We start from the raw sequence: 24792 nt of genomic DNA on the forward strand, positions 1-24792 counted from the left end.
GACTGTGCAGCTGAACAGAAAAGGTGCACCTGGAAAAATCTGCTACAGGTGCTCTGGACAAACTTAAAATTACATTTCTTTGTTCCAGCACTATTACTGTGTTTAATTACAGAACTCATAAATTCAGAAATATCTCTGCTTGTATAAGGTGCAATATCCTTTACAATTCATTTGTTTTCTGTGGGATTTGAGAAAGTGTTTTCAACTATTTTGTATCAGACATAAAGGCATTTTTATCTGAATTACTTCTTGGCCCTCACTTTTTTTTTCCATACCATAGTTACTGGAAGGCCTTCTCTATATTGATAGTTGAGGTGAAAATTATAGATTTCTTTGTAGCAAGGTACCTGCTTATGTTCCAAATAAGATGACATTTAGTTTCCCTTAGGGTGATAATTTATCCTTTGCTTTACAGCACTTCAAACTTTTGAGTCTGCAGTTTGTAGAGAATTGCCTGTATGGTACATCTGGGAAATTCCTCGTAGGGTAGCAATACTCACTGTCTACAGAGTATGTGAAGAACAAGTTTAATGATCAATCCTGTATGAACTTTAGTCTGCAATAAGACCATGTGTGATACTGTTGTCATGATCATTCCTATTCACTTTTGTATTTTTATTAATTATTCACCAGTTCATTCAGGCAGAAGTATCAGAAGCGTTAAGTCATGTGGAAGGCAACACCCAAGACAGGTGTGCGTGCGTGCATGCGTTCTTTCTGTCCTTCTTCCAGATAATTTTCAAGGACTTGAAACTGTAAATTTCATTAAATCAAAAAATTTCATTTGAAAAAAACCTGCTCTGTAGTTTCTCCTCTTTGTGTGGGTTTTAGAAAAAGAGATCTTGAATTTTGGAACAGCCTAAAGTTAAGAATGATCAATCCCTTTTTTAACCTTTTAAAACTCCTGCAGAGGAGGGATAATATAAATCAGATATTGCTTAGGGATCATGTTCTGAAAGGCTGGCTGCTACAATCCCAGGTTAGGACACATCCATCATGCAGCTGCTGAGGGGAATGAGTAAATTTGAAGAACAGTCAGTAGCTTGTCTTTGTCCTTGGCATTGCTTTCTTATTCATGTGAAATGGTGCATACTGCTTTATTTCTGTTTCTGTTCACAATAGTGTATCTTTAGAAGTGTTTCAGAGCTTAATAAAGTTTATTGGTAGGTTTCTGAGGTGCTATTGAGCCTTCAGAGCAAACTGTCAGTGTGTATTGTGGCTTGCAGGCAGAAGAACTGGCAAAAAGTGCCTGTTCTCACAACCTGAAATAAAGAGTGTGTTGGAAAAAATAAAATCTGGGTCACTGCTTGTGATGAGTAAGCAGTTACCCAACCATCAAGCCATTTTTCCCTGCTCTGGGAAGCTGTAACGGAACATCGTAGCAACAAAATCCCAGTGCAGTTCATTAGGCCTCCCTTGCCTACAAACTTTCTGTTATAAGTTACTATTTTTGCATTGTTGGACTGTGTCATCCCTAACAAGGTTTCAATTTCTTCCCTTCTGTGCTCTTCCTGCTTGTTAGATTTTTTTTTCCTGTGGACCAGTGTAGTTCATACTAATCTATGTGTTTTACTGGAGTAAAATGGGAGTTTTACCAAACAAAAGAACAAGTTCAGCAATGTCATGAAGTTAAAGTAGTCAGTAGCACTCTAGGCAGGGCAGTTCAAATGAAGGTGGAAAGCCCTGAAGTGCAGTTTAACAGATTGGCTTACTAATTTTTCTTTTCCTCATTTTAGGTTGGTAGTTTTAGAGCTAGGCTGGAAATGCAGTTGCAGCTAGCAAGAGAAGAAACTGATGTGACCTGACTAACGACAGCAGAGTTGCAAATGAACTCTCGAGTTCCTTGTTGTGCTCTGACTTTTTGGCTTTTCTGTTTTAGCTTTCTCATCTGTAAAACAGATAGGCTGGCCAGGTGGTGTCTGCTTGGATTAGTGTTAGTAAAGGGCTTTGATCACTGAAGTCCTCTTTTAGCACAAATTACTCCATGAGTGTATTCATGCATGGTAACAAACAAGCAGTCCAGCTTCTGCTAGGAAGGATAAAATGCAGGAAGCCAAGGGCTGAGCCCTGGACAGACTGTACCCAGACTTCAGGAGAGTGTCTGGATTCCAGCCAGCCTTCTACATTGTGTGCCCTAGAAGGGAATTAATTGTGAATTCTGGTGATGTACAAAGCCTTTAGGCAATGCTTGTCTCACAGGTCCCTATAATATGAGCTCCTTTCACATCTGCAGGTTGTAAGTTTACACAAATATGGATTCAGCAAAATGAAAAGTAAGTGGTGCAGGTGAACCTATGCTCCCTGGTTAGTTAGAAACATCACATCACACAAGAGGAGGTGCCTTCTCACTGCCTTGCACCTGCACCATCCTGTTCAGTGTTGTAAAGGTTTATCTCCTTGTTACTTCTCAACAGAAACTTGCAAGCAGAGTATGACCGTTTGAAGCAACAGCATGACCACAAAGGACTGTCTCCACTGCCGTCTCCACCAGAGATGATGCCAGTTTCTCCGCAAAGCCCCCGGGATGCTGAACTTATTGCAGAAGCGAAGCTGCTTCGCCAGCACAAGGGCCGCCTGGAGGCCAGGATGCAGATTCTGGAGGATCACAACAAGCAGCTGGAGTCACAGCTGCACAGGCTGAGGCAGCTGCTGGAGCATGTGAGTCCTCAGCACTTTCTTCTAGATCTCTGTAGAGTTATTTTCCAAACAGGGTGTGAAGCGATACCAAGAACACCAACAGACCAAGAAATCGTATCTGTAGACACTAGATAGAGACAATTATTCTACAGACTGCAAGTCAGAAGGTGGAATAATGTTTTGGTATTCTTATTTAGTCTTCTTCCTTGTTTTATTCAGAACTCAAATCAATTTTTTGCATGGATATTTTTACTTAAAAACAGAAAATTGTGTGTATTCATGAAGTAAATAAAAAATACAGTGATGTACTAAGCTGTTAATAAGAGTTCCCTTCCTTTTTGCTTTAATTTTCAGCCACAGGCGGATGCCAAAGTGAACGGTACAACGCTATCATCTCCTTCTACCTCTTTGCAGAGGTCAGACAGCAGTCAGCCAATGCTTCTTCGTGTAGTTGGCAGCCAGACTTCAGAAACCATGGGTAAGATAACAAAGTTCAGATTGTCATAAAAAAATCTAGTCCCACTTTCCAGGAAAACAATCTTTAAGGACAGAAAATACTCTGCTCTCCTGTTTAGTTTGAATGAGAATGAAAGACACTTTTGCAGTGGTCTTTAATGGCATCTGGCTGTTTACCCTTTACATCTTCATTATGTTTCAGGCTTTTGCTTTTGATCACGATGCACACAGTAGCGTGGATATTTTGGCATGAAACGCAAAGTCCAGCCAGGGCTTGACTTTGGAAAACAAAGAGAACTAAAAAGCTAAATGTTTTGTTCGAACTATCAGCTGCTAAGCATAACAGGGCTGATTTAAATGTACAATGTTTAAACTCTGGCTAAGAGATTAAATGTATCATCCCCATGTTAACTGATGTGGTCTTATTTTAATTATTTCATGGCTCAATCAGTAGATTTGAGCTGTCACTTGTAGGCAGTGCTCATGTAGTGTCTTTTCTAAATATCACATCAGATGTGATAATGAACATCATGTAAGTTGTGGAGTAAGATTAAGTCATAGTATTCTGTAACTAGAGGCTGGAATTATTCTTTTGGTGCTTTTAGTAACTGCTCTTAGTGTTTTCTTAATTTACTATCTATTATATAATAAGTATTTATTACCAAGTAGTAAGGATTTTCTGCTACTAAAAATCAATCAACTGTTGCAGCATCTTCAATTAAATGTGCTTACATTACTTCAAAAAGATAATATTTGAAGTCTGATGATAATAGCTTCATATACAGAAATTTATTTAGCGTATATCAGAGAGAGGCTTTGGGGCAGAGTTGAGTGGGAGCTTTTCTCCTCACTGAACTTAGTGAAAGAGTCAATGACAGTGAGAAAGTGAACGGGAGGGAATGTCTTTCTGTGTCTGAAGTGTCATTGTTCAGGGGCTGTTTCTTCTGTCCTGAGTGTAGACAAGAGTATCAGCCTGTGCCAGTATCAAACAAGATGGGTTCTGTACACTCTACAATGTAAAAAATGTGAAAGAAATTGTATCTTTAGGAATGCTTAAGTTAAATCCTGGGCGTGGGAGTACAATCACAGGTAACAGCAATTTCATTTGGATCTTTATTTCATATTAGCGAATAAATATTTCGCAACAGAGTAGATGAAATATATCAGTTTGGCAATTTGCATCAGTTTTCTAAAGAAATGTCATTAATTTCATGACATAAAATATACTAAAATACACAGGAACAGATAGGAAGGCAATGGCTACCAGCCATCTTATTAAAAGAATTGTAGTTTCATATTTTATCCCTCAGTAGGACAAAATACAATACTTTTAATTTGTCTCAATATAAAATTAACTTGTGAGACTGGAATTAATTAATAACAGGCATATAATCATATAAACTGCTAACACTTATTAAAAGCAAATATTTAGATAATAGTTGGGTTTTCTTGTTTGTTCAAATGAGCCAGTATGTGACAAGACAGTGAAGTGGTGTTATCAGTCTGATCATATTGAGACTCAGCAAAGCAACACTTTTGGCAGCATGGAGCAGAGCTTATAAAAAGAATTACTAAACTGAGCTAACAAACCACAAAAAAATCAGTTTGTCAAGTCTCCTTTCACACCAGAAAGCTTTGCTTGCTAGTTTGAGTTTTCTGAAGCCCGACTTAAAATATTCTTGAATTGTGAAGGGAACCAGAGCAGTGTTGTAAATAGTGCTCCGGTGCAGCAAGCATGTGCCCAGTAATGAGAGTGTCATCATTTTTAAGACAGTAGTGAGAATCTCTTAAGTCTCTCATGCAATGAGGTAAGGTAGTGGTGATAGCTTTTATATATTTTTCTTTTTGAGAGGAGACTCTATTTTTTTTTTTTCCTTTGAATATGCACTCACTGCACTTCTGTGTCTGTTTTCTCAAGAAGAGTTTACCATAAAAAGTTTTCCACCAGTAGTGTTGTCTTGGCTGTTCGGTTAAAAACAGCAACCCACTCAAATCCTAATTTACAAATAGAAAAGCTTGTCCCTTGGTAACCTGAAATATACCAGGACAAGTGGAAAGGTTCTGCTTTCCTTCCTAGAGTCCTGATTGGAAAATCCTGATCTTTGGCCTTTCTCCCATAGTAATGTAGCAGCAAAGGAGATTCTCTGAGGCATGTGGGCCAGCAGGCTGTCGCTGAACTTTAAATTAGTTCAGGTACCACCAGAACATTTGAGACTCACTGAGCCCTCCAAGCGTGTTGTAGAAACACAGATGGGGAAGATTGTTTTGGGTTAAGAGGTAATTGAGGTCTGAAGGTGACTGTACTTTTGTTGGGTTGCTTGGCTGACATCTTATTTTGTTATTGACAGAGAAATGCTCAGAAGAATCATCCAAATGAGAAAGAATAAAAATAATGCATTAAAAATAAAAGAGCAGTCTTGAGGGTCAGCACAGTTCAGTTTGTATCCATGCTTAACAGGACATTGGGAAATCAGTTTCAGTTCTTCTTGGCCAGGACAGCAAAACCACTGCCCTCTTCTTTCAGTCTTCAGGGCCAGGTGGCTTTCTGCAGGCATGCTGATAAGCTCTTCAGCCTGGGTAGAAGCAGCAAGATCTCACTCTCAGTTTTCACTTTGACATCCATCAGAGGCTGGAAAGACATGAGTTCTGATGAAGCACATCAGTGCAGCACTTGGTGCAAAAGTAACTCATGGTCTGAGTTGATTTGTGTGAACCCAGCACTGGTCAAAAGCTGAACAAACTGCAAGCAGTCTCAGTGGCTATTTGTAAATAATTAATGGAATAAAAGGAGCTGATATCACTGAATTAAGTTCTTTTTGCAGACATTTACCACACTTCTTGTACTGGAGTAGGAAAAATTACTCTTGGTCAGTAATAAGTGTTGTGAAACTCTGTCCCTAAGGTGAGGGTGACACTAAGCCTAATAATATGTAATATATGCAGTCTTATAGTGTTCCTTTAGCATCGCTTTTAGTAGGCTTTCCAGTAGTGTGGAGCACCTCGAATGTTTAAATAATGTAAATGCTAACAGAAAATCAGGGAGTTCATTGCTCAAGTTGAGCAGGGCAAGACATGTTTGAACCAAAGGCCATTAAGTCATTTTCAAAATAAGGATGTATATCTCATGGATATTACAACAGGCAAATTGCTTTTGTTTTAAAAGGGATAAAAGAAATCTAGTAAAAAGGAGGATCTCAAAGTATATCCTTTAGGTATATTATTTTTTAATATGCTTTACTTGTATTAGAGGGTAGGGTCTTCATTAAAATCAACATATGGAAAAAGTTCTCTGAAACCATGACCAAAAAAAAAAACCCAATAAAAATAAAATGTATTGAATTTCCCATTAACTTGCTGCCCTGTAATCAAGTTATAGAAAGTATTCGGTGGGAGAAATGTATTTCGCTTTATTAAACTGCCACTAAATCCTTTTACAGTACAATTGAATGTTCTTGGAGCGCCAATCTGATGCAATTAAACTGTCAGAAGTATTAATACTGATGCAGATGAGAATCTGAGTTTCTGCTGATTTACACAGCTAGGCAAAGCAGTGCAAACATGAATCCAGCCCTATTAGAAAGCTGCTCAATAGCAGCACTCACAATAGCAATTTCTTTTGCCATTAATAGAATAAGAGAAGCTGAAACAACAAGTGTCATATATAGAACAAAATGTTCCTAGCAGACATTTTACCCCACTTCTTTTACCAGAGTAGATTATTTCTACAATCCCTTTTTACAAATTAAAATCAGTGTTAATTACTTAAAATTCATTGTTTAGTATCATGTAGATACTTTAAAAACAAAAAGAGAAACATAATAGTCAACAAAATCCACCTTTAAAATGTTGATTGTGTATTAAGCAGAAAATGTATTTAACTGAACAGCCTTAGCTTCATGAAGGACATCCACAACAGCAAGCTGTTAGCAAATGTAGTGGCTCTCATGCAGTGGTGTGGATTTGCTTTGCAGGTGAGGATGAGCTGCTCAGTCCTCCCCAGGACACAAGCACAGGTTTGGAGGAAGTGATGGAGCAGCTAAACAACTCCTTCCCCAGCTCCAGAGGTGAGTGCTGCTGCCCATAGCAGATGAGAGGAAGAAAGATAAAAGTGCTTTCTGTTCCTTGATGTTTTCAGGGGGTTGTGTTTTGGTTTCAGGTCTTTTGCTGCTCTTTGTTTTCGTTTTAACAATAGATGTAGAGAAACCTGTCTTAATGAGTGCAGAAGCAGCCTGCTTCTCCGTTACCTTAAGCTACCTCCACAGGTAGCCCTTGCTAGGTACGTGGATGAAACAGCATCTGTCTGAGACTCTTTTCCTGAGCATTTTCTTCTCTTCCCTTTTGCTATGTTCCTTTTCTCACAGCTTCTCTCCTTTTCAGTTAGTTTCATTGCTGATTTATTTTTAATACGTCTTAGAACATTTTTTCTTCTGTCTTTACCTTTCTCCAAGATAATTCTGGTTTTCAATATTACAGTTCTGAATCAGAGCTCTCAACCTTGAAGCACTTGGGTCCAGAGTGATGGAGAGAAAATGAATGGTCTGCTTGTTTGTGCAGCGTAGGCTGCACTTGTGTGTACAGCCGCAGTGTTTCTTTCAGTGTTTCCGTTTTGCTCATTCCAGTTGTTTGCTGAAGTTAAGCATTTATGTTACTAGGGCTTATTTGTTCAACCTTTTTTTCATTTAAGAAGGTCTTTTCTGAACCCATAAAAAATACTCTGCTGCCAAGAAAAATGGCTTTGATTCCTAGCAGGAGATGGAAAGTCTGGGATATTACCTGTTGCTGTGAAAGAAGGCTCAGACTTAAACCTCTTGGCAAAAGAAAGTCCTGATGCCTATTGACAGCCTTTTAAGTGGATTAAAGCAGGGGCACAGACTTAACACAGGGCCCCTTGTACAGGTTTCACACATCTTCCAGATGTTCTTCTTTAGTAGGTAAATGCATTAAGCATCATGCTAGACTTTCAGTGAAGTGATCTCCATCCTTTGATTTCAAAGCAAGCTCAGCTCTCACCGGGCATTGTCTGTAAGCAACAAAAAAGGAGAAGGCCGTGTAAATTTTACAGAAGATCTCAAGCTATAGATTAAAAGAGGTAGATTTTTAAAAAGTATTATTGAAGAAAATCTAATACAATATATTGTTAACTACATTCATCTCCACCTCAACATTATATGAAAAAGTTGTATGTCTAGGCTTCCTTTTGCCAAGATACTAATTATCTGAGACAACAGAAAACAATCTTTCAAATATTAATGTGTAGATTCAAATATACTTATTTTTAAAGTTGCTGTGTACACAAGGTTACAATGGACAGTACTTTCTTAACAGTGACAATCATTTCTGTAAGTATGTTGTATTTAGGAGTCCTTGCATAGTTGTATGTGTCTAGATGTAGATAACACATGTTAAAATAGTCACCAGATGTGCTAATTTGTAATCATAGCTGATGACATTGAAAAACAGTATTTCTTTTAAAAAACAAGCTTAGTTTTAAGTAAAATAGGAGCAATTTACAAAACAGCAGTTAATGAGAGATTTGAAATACAGTGGTTCATTTCCTGTGTATAAACAGGTAGAGATCAGTCTGTTAGATATTACTCTATTGCTTGAGAATAAAAAAGGTTTTAAATTTTATTAGTGAAAAATACAAAACTTCATTAATCTAACTGAGTATAAAGCTTAATGAAAAAAAAAAAATTTTTACTTGGCAGTGTCAGTTAATATTTTAATTCTGTAAGTTAAGCTGTAACTTCACATTTTCATTCTTGTGATGCAAAATGTGGTCATTTAAATACAGAGAAAGAATATATTCCCTTATTTTGTTTCTCTATTCAGTAACTGTGTTAAAAGTGAAGTATGAGATCAAAAGCATTCCTAAAAGAGATTGCAGCTGATAGTTTCCTGCCAGACTAGCAGCCACAGGGGACAAAAATAGGCTATAGCTGTGTGGAGGGCTGCAAGCAGAGAGGAGGCACAGTCTGTTTGACATGTGTCATCTTCTGTTCTCCTCAGACAAGCTGTGAGAAGAGCTTCTGTTGCAGCAGCCACAAGCAGGCACAGTCTGCCAGTCAGAGTCAAGCTTCCCACAGGACTTTTCTTCTGGGCCTGACCAAGGTGCCATCAGGCTGAGTCAGAATTTGCCTCTTCCTCTCCCTTAGCTACACAAAAAGGCTAGTCCAGCAAGGAGAAAAAGTCATTCACTTTTTGGAGAATTTCACCAAGTTTTGGCTAAAGTGATGAGGTCCTCAATTAGGTTCCTCCATTTTTCATATATCTTTTGAAGTGTTTGCAAAAATGCCAGGTTTGTATAACTGCTTTTGGACCATAGAAATGGTCAGACCCTCTATGAGAAATAGTATGTCTTGCAACCAGTGCAAATGGATTTCCATTCATTGGTTGATATAGAACACTACTGATACAATCAGTTTTGCTGAGATCTGATGCAGACGTCAATTATTAGAGTTTTCTTCTACTTCTGTTTAAATGATATTTGTTAACTGATATAATGATATATCATTAAGTATATATCATTAACTGATGCCCACATAAACAATGCTTATATCCACAGCTAATTTACCACAGTCTCATGTAGACCTTCATTGTGAGATGAGGGATTCTGTGCTCAGTCTGATTCCACAAGTATCAGGGATATGACTTACAGTTTAAAAGACTGCAGGAAGGAGGAAAGGAAGCAGGGTTGATTTGTCTCAACAAAGCCCTGAATCAGGGGCCTTTTACTCTTGAGAGGTGCAAATCTGTATCTCAGGTTTCCAATCTATAATCAAAGATCAAAGTGTAATTGCAGGAGTGAAAGCAGCTTGGCAGAGAAGCCTCAGAAGAGAGCTGAGAAGGATTCAGATGTGGTGCAAGTAATTTTATTTCTTCACATTACAGTTTGCATTGAATCTCAAGCTATTTGTAGGTAATCAGGAAACAGAATGATAAGCCCAAGCAAGCGATGAGCACAGATGTATAAAGAGTACATTTTCTTACATTGAATCTTACTAAGTAGAAGTAAAAAAGATGCAAGAAACTCAGTCATCCTAGTCAGGCATTAGAAGTGTGTTGTTATACAGGAGCTTATTAAATAATATTTGAAAGGTGAATTCAAACTACTTGGGTAAAGTGGCACCACATGCAATGCATACTATCTTTAGGAATTAAAACTAGAAGGCAGATTAATTAAAAGCCCAAGACTGACTAATACTAGAAGTAGCTTTGTTTATTTCTATGCTAATGCTATAGAAGAAGTCTGCTATCATATTCATAGACCATGTCACTCCAGAAGAGCTACTGAGGACACAGGGCACTCATCAAAACTTACTTAGATAAAAAGTGAGAATAATGGAATGAAATTCAGGAAGGGACAAACATCCATACAAATAACCTGAAATGTATATGTTGAGTCAGTTGAGGAAATCTAGCAATGTATTAAAAGGTCTAAGAATTTACTGAGAGGACATTAAATGTGGCTTTCCTTGGTGGCCTGTAGAAATAAGCATGATAAATTTCAAGATAAGTGTTCCTCTCTGGCATAGGGAGTAGTACAACTTTTTAAGCAGGGACGTAAGTCTGGGTATCCTGTTGCCATTAGGATAATGACAGCTTGGAGGAGTGCAGAACAAGAGCAAACTAAGGCTTTGGTTCATGAGAAAAGTTCAGAGCTGAATAAGCAGTGAAGAGAGAAAAGGAGTGAATTTGTGTGCTTGGGTGCACAGATGTATAGTTGAACATAAAGTCAGAGAATGGTTTGGGTTGGAAGGGACCTTAACGATAATTCAGTTCACAGCTTCCCCAGGCAACCTGTTCCAGTGTCTCACCACTCTCACAGTAAAGGATTTCTTTCTAATACCTAATCTAAATCTACCCACTTTCACCTTAAAGCAATTACCCCTCATCCTATCCCTACGTGCCCTTGTAAAAAGTCCCTCCCCCACTTTCCTGTAGGCCTGTTTTCTAAAGCAGGTAGCAGCTCTTATTTGACTTCTGAAACAAAGCAGTAAAATGTAGTAGTAATTAATTGTGACTCACCTGGAGACAGATACATTTTGATTATGATATTTTCAAAGCTCTTGCTGCACAGAGTTGTTTTTAAAAGGGCATCAAGACTTCATAGCATTGTTTGGAATATATTTTAGAGAAGCATGTGTTAAACAAATCATGTCATAGACCTTCATATACAGATCTCAGGTGCAATAATTTGTGTTACTAGCCTTTTATAGGTTTTTGTTCATTTCTTCAGTCTAGCCTTTTGGCGGTTCTTGGCATTTCCTAAGGAGAAAACCTCCCTGCTCCTTGCACAGCCAAAAGCTGTTTCATTTCTGGAGAGGGAAAATCTGCTGAATACCTGATGATTGGTGTCCTGAAGGAATTTTTCGTTCCTTTTAATCTACAAGGTTTCCTATCCATTCCTCTTCTACTTTGCTGCTCCCAGCAAATTCACAACTGCTGCAGCTGCTTCAAACAGCTGCTGTGCTAACTCAAAACAGATGTCAAAGCCAGAGGTCTGACATTTAGTGGAAATCTACCATTAAATACCACCTCAGTGGTTTATTTGACCCTGCTTCATAATGGGCCACAGAGGAAAACATTTTCACGCTGTATTTGTGCCCAAGCTACTAAATCTCCAGGGAATTGGTTCACAGTTAGAAAGTAAGATTGACAGGCCAGTATTTTTTAAGCAAAATTCATCTCTCCTGCAGCACTGACGACAAAAAAAAATTGCACTTTTTCAGGTGAATCTCATGGTGGACCCGGCTGTGTTTTGTAGTTACATTTTTGTGCCAAATGCATTCTATGAATGCTCAGAGAGGAATTTAGGGGCAGTAGTTCTTCAGCTAACTGGAAGTGGTGAGAGAACATCCAAGGCTTTCAATGCAGAGCCCTTTTTGGTGGATAATGAGGAAATGGGAGCCAAGAAGTAGTTAGAAGTGAGACAATGAGGGCTCTAAAGAGCTAAGAGGCTACAATAACATTTGGAAAGGAATCAGCACTCGCAGTTATTATTTAACATATTATTGCTTAATACAGATGTTGTCTTGTACAGTGAAATTAAAGACCCCACAGCAATAAATAAATGGCACTAAGAATAGCACCATCTTTTACAAGTTTGTTTTATTTTCATCCCAATCACATAAAAACACACATTCTCTCTTCTCAGTCTTGCATCAGACAGGCTCGGGCATGAGTGGGACTAATGTCCTAAGTGGAACTAGCAGCTTTCAGCACTGCAAATGATGCAGTTTCCCTTATTCTGACAGCAAAACATTGTGCAACGCAGACTTTTCACACTTTAGTGAATCAGTGGAAGAGTACACTGTAGGGTATTCTGGAAATGTTTTTCCAGTTGAGCTACCCTGGCTTCTTCTGCACTGTAGCCCCTTCTTTGTGCTACGGTTCTACATCAGTGAGCCCGAATGACTGAGATTCCTTATCACTCCCCTGTGGCACAGCAGTACTGAAATGGCTGAGCTTCTCTGCAGATGTCTGCTGAGATAGTGATGAGGAGGAAGAAATCTTTCATGATTTGTGATGCTTAGTCCTAATGTAAACTAAGAATACATTAATGAATTTAACAAAACTTAAAGTATTGAAGAAAAAAAAGCTGTTTGCAGATCTAGATCTCTCAGAATCACAGTTAATCTCTCCCCTCTGCAACCTGTCCCTCCTGAGTTTAGTGAGAGGGGCACTGCAATAGATGCCTTGTCCTCTCTTCTTTGATCTGAATCTGCATAGATGGATGACTTTTTATTAGTGCTTCTGCTTTCAGGTTTGATCAGATCACTCTCTGTGTACCTTTGCCGTTGTACCATTGTGATACAATGTCATTTATATTTCCAAAAATTGGATCTAGATGATCTTTAAGGTCCCTTCCAACCCTAGCCTTTCTGAGATTCTAGAATTCTATGAAAAAAAGAGAAAGACACTTCTGGTTTGTAAGGGAAGGAAATCTTGATTATATAGGAATAATAGATAATTAGGCATCCATGGATTGTGTATCAGAATTTTGATGCCTTACAGAATACAGATTTTCAGAACTGCGGCAGTACAATCTTCTTCCTCTGCAATTTATGCCAAACCATATTCCTTGCCTGAAAACTTAGAGAAACAGATTCATTCATATGCAAAGAAGAAAATAGAATCCTTTAAACCCTTTTTAATCTTCCTCCAAAAGAAATTAGCTGTTGCTGTAGTAGTGCTATTCTTTGTTGTATTTAACACATTCTAGGACAGATTAGTCAGCACAGACTTTCCTCCCCAGCTGTTTTGTGTGATACAGAGCTATCCCAGTTACTTTTAAATATGTTCATTTTCAAGAAGAATCTAGGCTGTCTCATGTAGATATTTAAATTAAAAACTGTGTAGCTGTAATTTTAGATGCTTGTGCAGACAGGTAGGTGCTTTGTAAGACCTCCAGAAGGATCCAGCATTTTGTATGTAGGTGGTTCCTTCTCTTCTCTTGACCCAAGCTAACCTGTCTTCTGCTGGATCTCATTCATGCCCCAGGACTTTTGCACACCGAGCTCTACCACACTTTAGTTCCTGTAGGCCTTAGGTAGACCACCTACTCACCTAAACCTTGGGGCTCTTTCTCAGAAGAAGACCAAAGCATGCAATGGACTTTATATCTTAATTTTCAAGGATTTTCTGTTACATGATTTGTATCGGTCAGAGATTCTTATCTTCCCTCCTGGGAGGCATTTTTTTTTTAGCATTCATAGCTCCCGATAAAAGTGCCAGAGGAGTTCACAGGCTGTGTAAGCACACATGTAAGTCCTAGAAAGTTAGTCAGGCCTGCCAAGTAAAGTTATTAGAGCTGAAGCTGCACCTCTCCTAGCCTTCGAGCTCACTCTAGTACCTCTGTGCACCCCCAGAACATGCAATATAGACATAACCTGAGTCAGAGCTCCCCTTAGGAACAGAATAAAAGCCTACATGCAGTCTATTACTTCAAACCTACTATTATAATTTGTATTATTAAGTATGCTATTGGGGAGAGGAAGAGAGAAAGGAAGGGAATAAAACTTCAGAGGTTGCTCTGGACGTTTATGTTGCCTGGAGTTTGTAGTTGAGCAGGGGCTTTGTCCTGTGGTGGTCAGTGATGCCATTTACTGCCTCCACCCTCTCCTCCTCTCCTTTACCACCTATGCTCATCTTTGCTCTGTTGCTGACCCTTTTTCTGATTCCTCCCCTTCTCCTGCAGGCTGCCATAATTAGATAAAAAACTCAACAGCAATTAGGTTACTGTTATGCTGACCGGTGTGTTCTCCCATATATATCTGTCTCTCTCCCCGTTGTCCCATATGCCATTTACAATTACCTCATTTACAACAGCTCTGGGGCAAAGATCATCCTCTTCCTTGAACAGCATCTACCTCAATGACTTTCTTGCTTAAGGCTACAAAGTCTAGCCATACTGATGCTGGCAGCAAGCGTACCAGTGACAGTAGGATGCTGCTTCTGAAGGCAGCAAGCATTTTATTGTCACTAGCTGTGCCATGGGAAGAGGGGCAAGGGAGTGTTTCTGCTGTTGGTGGATACCTGGCTTTCTTTTTTAAAAAAACAAGTATGCTGTGATAAAGTTCAAGAAGAATCCATGTGATCAAAGTATGACTTCTGTGAAGACTCACGAGGAACATCATTTCAGCTAAACCCATTAATGATTCCTCCATTTTTGCAGTACGTTTGCTTTTTTTCTCCACTTGAATTTTTGGTCTCTCTTTCTCCCTCTGCCCCCTCAGTTTTAGCATATTTGCAGATCGGCTGGTTGGAAACATCTTTTGAAATATATTTCTCTTAAATGTGAGCAGGTTGTATTCCAGTGTACAGCTGTGTGTGTATGGACATATGTGTATATAATAATGTATACCTGCATATACGTATGTATGTAGCCATAATAAAATGTGAAGTGTCTCAGTGAATTAATTTGACACTGAGGAAACCTGATTTTACCACTATCACAGATGAGTAAAACTACTCAAATTGAGGTAATTGGGATGCTCACAAAGTGAATTCAGATCTTCCCTGCCATCCTTATCCTCAACTGAAAGGCCTGTAAATTGGTTTTAGTAGTTTTCTCAAGTGTTTTTGCTAGGCTAAAACCAAGCTGCAGATTACAGAACTGTTCTTGAATGTATTAGCTCAGAATCTGCAGTAGATTTCAGTGCACTTTTTTGTAAAGCAGAAATGTTGTTATTTTGTATTAAAGTCCTAAATGGAAATCTGAGTTTCTCTTACAGTATAAATATATATTTACGTGTGGTTTTTTCCCTTTCTTTTCTGATATTTCTTCCACTTCCTCTCTCTGTTCCTAAAGGAAGAAATGCCCCTGGAAAGCCAGTGAGAGAGGTTAGTGAGACACAGGCTCACTGCCATGGCTTCTGTTTGTCACAGCTTGCTTTCTGTGCCCAGCATGCTTGTGACGGCAGCACGGGTTTGCTTGGGTTTGGTGAAGGGTGGGGGGTGGTTTTCTTTTGCTTTGGGTTTTGTTTGATTTTGCTGAGTGTGTTCCTCATGTGTGCTCTAACAGTAGCATACCTCTCAACTTTCAGTGGAGACAGCGTCAGCTCAGGGATGTGCATTTACTTACATCCTCCCAGAGGGGGAAACTCAGGAATGGGGAGGAGAATGTAATACATTGAAATTGAGCCTCTGTATGATAAATGTGGTCAGCAGATATGCTGCAGTCATTGACTCATGTTGAGTTGGTCTTGTGTGTAAGCACAACAGGGACACCCGTGTCTCACTGTTCCGCTTACATACTCACAATGATATTTATATGTATGTTCCAATATACCAACCATCATCTCCCATTATTAATTTTTTCTTTCTCTTTAGAATGGTGAGAGTTGAGAGGTATAAGAGATTCAGGTGTTTTAATTTCCTAGTACACTATTGCAGAATGAAGGATGCTACTAACATTCACCAGCTCCACAGTGTTGTGTTCAGCAATGCAAATGGGCGATGGTTTTCACTGTGCACTTCAGACATGGCTGGACTGATGCAAAATAGATTTTAGAATTTGTACATTGCTGCTTGTTGATGGAGGAGAACGTTTTGCTCCGTGTTCTCATAGAGCCTACAAATGTATTTCTGGAAAGCCTTGATTTTTCTTCTGTAGTGCTGCCCTTCACTTGCCAACCAGATACAATGTTTGAAAGACTAATTCCTAGCAACAATTATTATTAAAGATATTTAGAGACTGCCTGAGTGCGATTGCAAATAGCTGTGAAATGGCCTTTCCCAAACAGCTGATACTCGGTGTGGATGAGGCAGGAATCAAAGAGTAACCCTTTTTGCAAACTTCTGCTGGTGCAGGGAGGGTGACTCATGGAAACACTCTGTGCTGGGGTTTTTAGCAGAGCTTTTGTGAAGCGCTAGTCACTGCCCTGGGTAAGCCAGGGTTTGTTCAAGTGTGGTGCCTTGTAATACAGTTGTTCTCTGCGTTCTCTGTAGGAGCTGGCACAGGTCCAGGTACTTTGAGGAGTAAGACCTGCAGGGCAGGTTACATGGCAGATCGTCTCATGTGGATCAAAAAAGGGTGCTTGGGATGCCATCATCAGACTGTACCAATCCAGAAATTTTATGGAAATTATTTTATATTCAACCCTGCATGCTGTTGGCCCATACACTCTGAGAATTGTTCTCCAAATCAGAAAAAAAGGTGGTTGGATTTCTGCTATTCTCACTTATATTTATGCACATTATTCAGAAAAAGCTTCTGCTACTGAGGGCACATTGGATACAATTAATATTAAAAAAAATAATAATAATTTTAAAAATGGGCATGTCCTACATGATCGGATTCCAGCAGCTTAACCCTAAAAAAGTTGACTTCTTCCATGAATTGCTGGCCACTCTCCTGTTGCATTTGTGCTCACTGGTGGTTCCAGATGGGGCTTGGTAACTTGCAGAGCTGAATATAAAATGCAATTCTCCACCTGTTTATGAAGTGTATGAGCTAAGGTATAGAACAGCTTTTGCTTTATGTGTGAATCCATTTGAACAAAGGCAGATTATGTGGTTTTAAACCCACTCAGCCAGGTTTTGATCCCATATTAGGTATTGTCTTTCTGTGTAATCCAATGGATTTCATAGCATTACTCGATATGAACAAGGTTATCAAAATCCAAGCCACCAACAGGAAGGATTTTAATTCTGTCAGGGATGGGTTAGAAATCTGCACTGCTAAAAAAGGCACTGCTTTGTGTTTGGGTTTCTAAATTTACTTTCTCTCTCAGACTCTTTTGAGTCTGAATGCTCCATGTTTATTTCTCTGACAAGCTGTAGTGTAAGATTGATATTCACCCAACGGCCTTAATTCTAATAGAGCCTCTAAAGCAAATTCAGCAGATATGAAACACACCATTCTGTGTTGTAGTTAGTGTCTGCAGAAATAGGTGTCTTCTGCTTTCAAAGCAAATGCACCTGTGTTCATATCCTCTTCATTTTATAAGTTAATACTGTCCATGTCCATTTTGAGCTTTATTGCTGCATTTCAAAGTGAGTACTATGTTTTTTCTTACATGGTAGCATATTTCAACCATTCCATACCTCAAGCATGGAGAAAACTTTTTCAGCTTTAATTAAAAAAAAAAAAATAAAGGGAATTAAAGCCTTTTGGTGGGATTACTTTAAAATATGAATAATGATGAGTGGAAAGCTATGATAAATATTTTTCTAAGTACTTCTAGGACAGTATTTTTCTCATTTGCTTCTTAATAAAAAATGTTAATGTCCCACGTTTCAGTCTTAGAGAGGACAAATAAGCAATATTCAATAGAAGCATCAGAGCTGTATATAAACAAGTAAGTGAATTTTAGCTCTTATTTAGGTAACAGGAATTATAGAAAAGGGTGCATTCATTGGAAATTATTGCATATGTTGTTCTCAGCTGTTTGCAGTCTTGATTGACCTAGCTGTTACTCTTGTCTGCAAGAGAGGCACAAAAACCTTCTGGGGGTGCAGTGATACCCAGCTGAGGGTTTGCCAGTTGAGTGGTTGGAGCATAGCTATATTGCCCATTATTCCGGCCCATCCTCCTGTCCTGGGACTGTCCCAGAGACTGTGGATCCCAAGCTGTTGCACTTTACAGTCCAGCTATTAACATGAACTGCAGCCAGCAGTGGTTTACAGTTACGCTCTGAGCTGTAAACTCCAATGGCTCAGGAGGACGCACAGGATTGTTTAGCTTTTCTGCAGAGGAAATTAAGACCTGTGCTAGAGAACTAGCATAGATGGTTTGAGGGAGGGGGAGTCATATCTCCTTAATCACCCCATCCTGCCTCTGTGCAGCTTTTGTGGAGGGAGATTGGATTCAAAGCATGGTTATTCCAAAAATATGGCAGCAATTAACAGAAAGAAGAAAAAAAAGACTAGCAGACATTCCTGTAATTGTAAATGCACAAGGTCTTCTTGCTCTGTGTTTTAGTTGCTTCAACAGTTTTAACAAGTTTATGCCTACTGTGGCATACTTCTGAAAGACTTTTTGTTTTAATTTTGATTGATGTTATACTTTCTGGACCTGGAGTCTTTCTATAAACTTGCCTTGGTTACCTTTGCAGCTCTCTGTCTGTCAGAACCAGTAGTATTAACAAATACTGATTCTTTCTTGAGATGTGTTTAGCAGTTTTGGTAGCTCTAAATCCACGGAAGGGTGATCACTCATCCCAAGCTGGTACTGAGTGGTGCTGGAGTCCCCAGAGAGCCGTGCAGTCCCATTGTTGTTTCTAGAAACAACAGGTCTCAGCAAATCTGAACGAGGCACCGTGATCCCACAGGCAGCAGTGCCTCTCACACCTGGCTGCTCAATTATGACTCTCATCACAGTCCTGTCTCATGTCTGTAGGTTGACAGGAAGAAAAGGAGTATTTGAAGCCTACACATTACTTGAAAGTAGTTTGCAGGGTCGGGATGTCTGGGGGGGTGCTGCAGGTTGCTTCACTTAGACCAGGGTTATTCTGATAAAGCCTTGGTAACTCATGCTACAAATGTACCTGAGCAAGTCAGAGTTTGGGTAAGTAGGGTAAATCAGTGGTAGTTACTTTTGTGTAAGCATCTCCTACTGAAAATACATTCTTGCTTTCATATGACTTCCTCAAATGTTCACTTTCTGTGGTGTAGTTCGCTGGATTGATCTCAGTCTGGCAAATCCAAGCCTGCATGGTGCCAGTAAGAGGTTATCCCTTACATCTAAAATCAATGTGGTAGTATACATTTACTTTAAAATAAACTATGTTTTGACCAAAACTTGGTGGGATTTTTTTGTACTCTGCTACTTGATGTGCTGTTGAGCAAATTACAAGATTTTATTTACAGTGAATAGGATGGCTGTACATGAATGATTTGTGGATGAAACTGCTGTTTGGTGCATGTTTCTCTGTGCATTGCTGCAATTAGCAAAATGTCACAGGATTAAAACCAAGTATTTCTTTATATTGATACCTGGCAAACTGTGCCACACACAGGACAGCTCGCTATCGAATGGGCAGCTTGTTGAGTTGTTACCATTTAGATATGGCATAGTTTTGTGTCATGAATGCTACATTCAAAAAAGCCAAAGCAAAACTTCAAAAACCTAACTGAATGTAAAAGGTGGTAGTAGTTCTTCAGAAGAAACAAACTTTTCTGGGTATTTCTCAGATCATTTTCTTCTATTCCATAAAGGCTGATAAATATTAACTGACACCACCCCAAGCTCTTGTGTGCTGTAGAAATGTCAACAGTGCATGACTACCATAATATTTGAACATTTGGAAGAGGACAGTGGGTTTGATTTGCCACACAGGGAATGTTCATTCCTGGTTTTGGGGAAGGCAGTTGTGTCAGAAGACCCATCATGTAGGTGGGCAATAGTAACAGTCAGGCACATTACAGGTGGGGACTGCATGAAAGGTGTATCCTGAATACCCTGATAATGTCCTTCCTTCCTTTGGGTGCTTCTTCCTGGTACTCTGCAGCTTGGGAACTTCATGAGTTAGAGGTCACATGCACTTCTTCGCATTTAAATAAATGTTTCTTCAGGGATTATTTTCTAACTCTTTAAGTCATTTGGACTTAACACCAGTCTGTGGTGATGATTTCAGTAATACAATTATGTACTGTGCAGAGTATCATTTCCTTCTGCTTGTTTGAAGACCTTCTGTCTGCTCATTCTTCCTTGTCCTTGCAAGAAATCTTGAACAACTAGTCCTCATTTGGATGCTCATCTTGTAGGGTGCCTAGATCTCTGTCATAGTCCCTCTTCAGTCATATTTTTTTCTGGAGAGAGACTCCAGATGGGATTCAGCTGTTTAAACCATGATGTCTCTGTCCTTTGAGATGCCAGAGGGTATTGGAGACAGTCACAGAGGTCTGCAAATCTGACACAGGATTTGCAGGAGACCCTTACTCTTCACAGCAGCTGCAGACCAGGCAGGGTATGCCAAGGGCCTAAAGTGGCAACATTCAGCAATTTAATATTCCTGCCTTCAAGTCTGCTTAGTCTCTACTTGTGTTCAAGGCATTTATTACTGCTGATCAGCATTGCTACCTTTCCTTTCCATTTACAATGGTGGTAAAATAAGAGTGAGAACTTACAGATTTTGTCTCCAAAACTGTACTCTGCATTTATTGATCACTTGCATGCAGGCGTTACGCGTGTTGTGGTTATACCATCTTTGGACTTCACAGTGGTTACTGGTGAGGAGAAGTGTACAAATGAACCACTGTGTGGTAGTTAGTTGGTGATTGTGGCATCTTGGATTCTGTTAGACTGATGTCTGAAAAGCAAAGGATATTTTATAAATGATTGAATAAACTGCAGCCATTCAGGTCCTCATTTTAGCTATCCATGCAGGTATCCTGCTGGGGCCACTTGGGCTTAATGATTTAGTTAATTACTGCTGATCTGTTTGTTTCTGTTTTTCTCCTTGATAGAACATTGAATGGTCAAACACTTGCAGCGCAAGTTGGAAACTTTTCTGTGATGTCAATGGATTTAATCGTTGCTTTTGGTGAACACTCGTAATGATGCAGCTTCATTGCTACAGGGGGTTGTTGTGGAACACAGGCGTGCTGGCTTCTTGTCAACATAGTTTACCATAGCCGTGCAAGCCAGTATTGCTGTGAAGTGTTCTGCAAAACTGGCAACTTCTGCTAATGACGACGTATTGTTATGTTCATCCAGGAGACTTTTGGAAAGAGTACTCACTCCACTGGGGATGGTGTCAAGCAGTACATGGAGGGTGACGGATCTATGCTCAGCCCTTTCTATTAAATGTTCCTTCCAAGCTGCTGGCTTGTCTTCTTCATTTAATCTCCTCTTCTTTGACTTTCTTTTTCAGGCCACAATGTAGGGAGCCTTTTCCACATGGCAGACGACTTGGGAAGAGCAATGGAAACCTTAGTGACAGTGATGACCGACGACAAGGTGTTAGAATAGCCAGATGTGTTTTACAACTTCAGGCGTCCCGCATGGTTTTTATAATATTCATACTACAAAGAGGATTAGACTGTAAGAGTTTACAAGAAACAAAAAAATCTATATTTTTGTGAAGGGTAGTGGTACTATACTGTAGATTTCAGTAGTTTCCTAAGTCTGTTAATGTTTTGTTAACAATGGCAGGTTTTACACGTCTATGCAATTGTACAAAAATTATAAGAAAACTACATGTAAAATCTTGATAGCTAAATAACTTGCCATTTCTTTATATGGAACGCATTTCGGGTTGTTTAAAAAAAAAATTTATAACAGTTATAATGAAAGATTGTAAACTAAAGTGTGCTTTATAAAAATAATTGTTTCTAGAAACCCCCTTAAAAAAAAAAAAACAAAAAAAAAATTCTGAGGCAGTGCATTTGTTTAGTATCATTTCAGCTCTGTAACTGCATCAGAGAGATTCATGTTTTGTGTTCTTTTCCTTGCCTATCAAAAAGAAAGACAAGTATTTCCTGCAGTGACACCAAAACAGCCAACTTACGTATCTCATTGGTTTTGTCTGAGTAGGGCTGGCTTAGAAAAAAAATCTGAACTTCCAATGAAAGTAGTTATGTCACCTGTTTCCGATAAAATTAAGAATCACATGAATCACACACTAGTTTGCAATAATTAAATGAAAGAGCACATTTCATGACAGCCTGCAAAAAATTCATGGGGAAAAAAAAAAAATAAAAACAGAACATAAGAAAGAGGGAAAAGAGATAGTTTAGTGACCATCTTATGCACCGGTGTTTCCTCTGGTGACTAAATTCCTAAATGCTATTAGTAAAGGAACAAAGAAATTGCCTTACTATATTCAACCGTTGGACCTATACCTGTCCGGTACCCCGCTGGCCGTGGCCGGCAGCCAGGGCTTCAGCAGGAGCTGGGTACAGCTCTCCCCCAGCCACTGCCACCACTCGCATCACCTTTGCTGCAGAGGGGAGAAGAAAGGGAGAAGTTTCCTCCTGAGCCTCTGTGGGATCAGCTTCTGACCTGCAGCACAAGTAGGTTACTCACAGAGCGTCTTTGCTTGCCCAGCTCCCAGTGCTCTTAATGAGCACAAAGCTCCTTGGTCCTCTGGAAAATAAAACCAGAGCTTTCCATGTGTGTCTCAGCCTGCTACAGTAGCTAGTCCCAAGAAGGTCTAACTGCAAGCTACCTTTGGGAAAGGCTGTTGAAAAGTTACTGCTGTTCTTGCGCGCGTATGGTGATCAGGTGAAGGTAGCCACACTGCTCCACAAGATTTTTATCATCAAAACAAAAGCCCTGGTCCTTTCTCCTTCCCCATTTCTCTCTACAAGTAGTCCCGCAGAATTAACAATTGTGTGGGAAAGAGAGGAACTGATAGCAAAACAGATTAGCCAGTTTGACTGCAGCTCGTGAGAGGTAGGTTTGAGTATGAGGTGCTGTCAGTAAGAGCTTTACCACTTCATTTTTTTAACCAGCTTTTAATTTTACCTTAGAATATGTAGAAACATACCATCTGACTTTATATTGCAAGAGTAAAAAAATCTGTTACCTCTTCTTGTATGAAGTGTAATTAAACTTGAGAAAGATTTTATTTTGAATGCTAGTTAACATTGAACATGGCTAGTCATGCTATTTCTACCTCACTTTGGTTTTGTGGTGTTCCTGACAATTACCTACAGATAATGTTACATCATCACCACGTGTCCATTGTGTGATCAGGTCTCATTGTTTTAAGTAATGCCAACAATGATAATAATTGACAAAAAAGCGATACAATCCCCCCAAAAGCTCTTGTTTCCTAATAAAAAGCATTTCTAACACTTTATTGTAATACGAACCTTCAGTATTTCTCATGGTCTTTTTTATCAGAAGGTTTAAATGAGATCTGAGAAAGAGATGGATTTTTTCTTTATTTTCCACCTTTATGTTAAACCTTCTCTTCAGCAAACAAAAGATGGAGGAAAAATGGATTGCACGGTTGTTTTCATCAGGGCTTTGTTTTGTTTGTTTTACTTTCTAGATCTTAGTTTTGGAGTGAGTCTGTCAAAAAATATTTAAAAAGTTGAAAGCTTTATTGCTGCTTTTTTAAGCATAATTTGGGATTTATTTCATATTCCTTATAATGACAAAGTATTAAACTGTAAAACATAATCAGTGTAATTGAATACATAAATACCATATGGCATGTTATTTCATTGTTATTCAGTACTGGTTTATTACTTGGATATCATAATATATTGTGTTTTAACACCAACACTGTAACATTTACTAATTATTTTTATAAACTTCTGTTAAACTGCATTTTCCACAACATATCAAATTTCACCAAATATATGCCTTACTATTGTATTATATACTGCTTTACTGTGTATATCAATAAAGCACGCAATTATGTTATAAAAGGTGCAGTATTTTTTATTGAGGTTTAGCAGTCGCCCAGAACATCTCTCTTGGCAGTCCTGGCCTTCCCATATTGCCCATTGATGAACCTCCCTGTTAGGGACATCTCGGTGCCTCAGCCATGGTGGGCAGGGCGCCAGCAGCAGCACTTGGGATTTGGCTGGAAAAGTGGCTCTCCCTGGTTTGGGTTTTTCCCCTCCTTTTAGATTGTGAACCTCCCGTTTTTATGCTCCCCAATGTTTTTCAGAGAGTGCCAGCCCCATGCTTTCTGCCTTGTTACAGAAGGGAGCCTCAGATCAGGTGGATTGTTCCAGCACATTATGGTCTCCTTGTCTTCAGGTGTTATGCTCACAAACCCCACTCCTTTTGGGCTTTGGGAAGCTTATGTAGTAACTTATGAGATAATCTGTCTCATATCTAAGAAACACGAGCTAGTTTTAATACCCAGACTCCATGCAGTTGTGTCACGATGCTGTCTTTGAGCTACCTCTTGGTGGTAGAAGTAACATAATGAAAAATAAGGGGTAAAAGGAGCATATGTTTTTGTATGATTTTGGTAAGACAGTGAGGGAGGAGGTAGGAATTTCCTAATTTCATTCACTTAAGGAAATAAATATGCATCCTGCATCTACTCTGACAGTCCGGAGTTACTCTGGATTAACTCCTGCATTTGTAAATCAGTGTGAGACTTGCTGTGCTGACATCGCTGAAGATGACACAATCCACAAAGCACAGCAGCCAGGGGTGACAAGACAGCTCCTGTTTAATTCAATTAAGCAAGAGGGAGGATAGCTTTCTCCCTGTCACTAATGCTGGAGTAGGTTGCACATGAGGAGACTGTTGGGTTTGAAGCCTGGCCATGAGCCAGATGG

The 24792-nt window shown here is 39.2% G+C and overlaps 1 protein-coding gene across 11 annotated transcripts in view; it reads left to right on the forward strand.

The window, feature by feature from the left end:
• DMD (dystrophin) overlaps window positions 1-23922 on the forward strand; it is a 1087789-nt gene extending 1063867 nt beyond the window's left edge. For 7 of the 11 annotated variants that reach the window (XM_051641654.1, XM_051641680.1, XM_051641670.1 and 4 more), the window contains 4 exons: window positions 2415-2658; window positions 2992-3115; window positions 7065-7157; window positions 21414-23922. In XM_051641654.1, the coding sequence (XP_051497614.1) occupies window positions 2415-2658; window positions 2992-3115; window positions 7065-7157; window positions 21414-21511 (559 nt within the window). In that variant the 3' untranslated portion in view covers window positions 21512-23922. Of the gene's footprint in view, window positions 1-2414; window positions 2659-2991; window positions 3116-7064; window positions 7158-15406; window positions 15439-21413 lie in introns of all 11 variants that reach the window. The other 4 variants (XM_051641663.1, XM_051641690.1, XM_051641731.1 and 1 more) reach the window with 1 other exon arrangement.
• Window positions 23923-24792: the final 870 nt, after the last annotated feature.

This window comes from Apus apus, chromosome 1, assembly GCF_020740795.1.
Source record: "Apus apus isolate bApuApu2 chromosome 1, bApuApu2.pri.cur, whole genome shotgun sequence".
NCBI lineage: Eukaryota > Metazoa > Chordata > Aves > Apodiformes > Apodidae > Apus > Apus apus.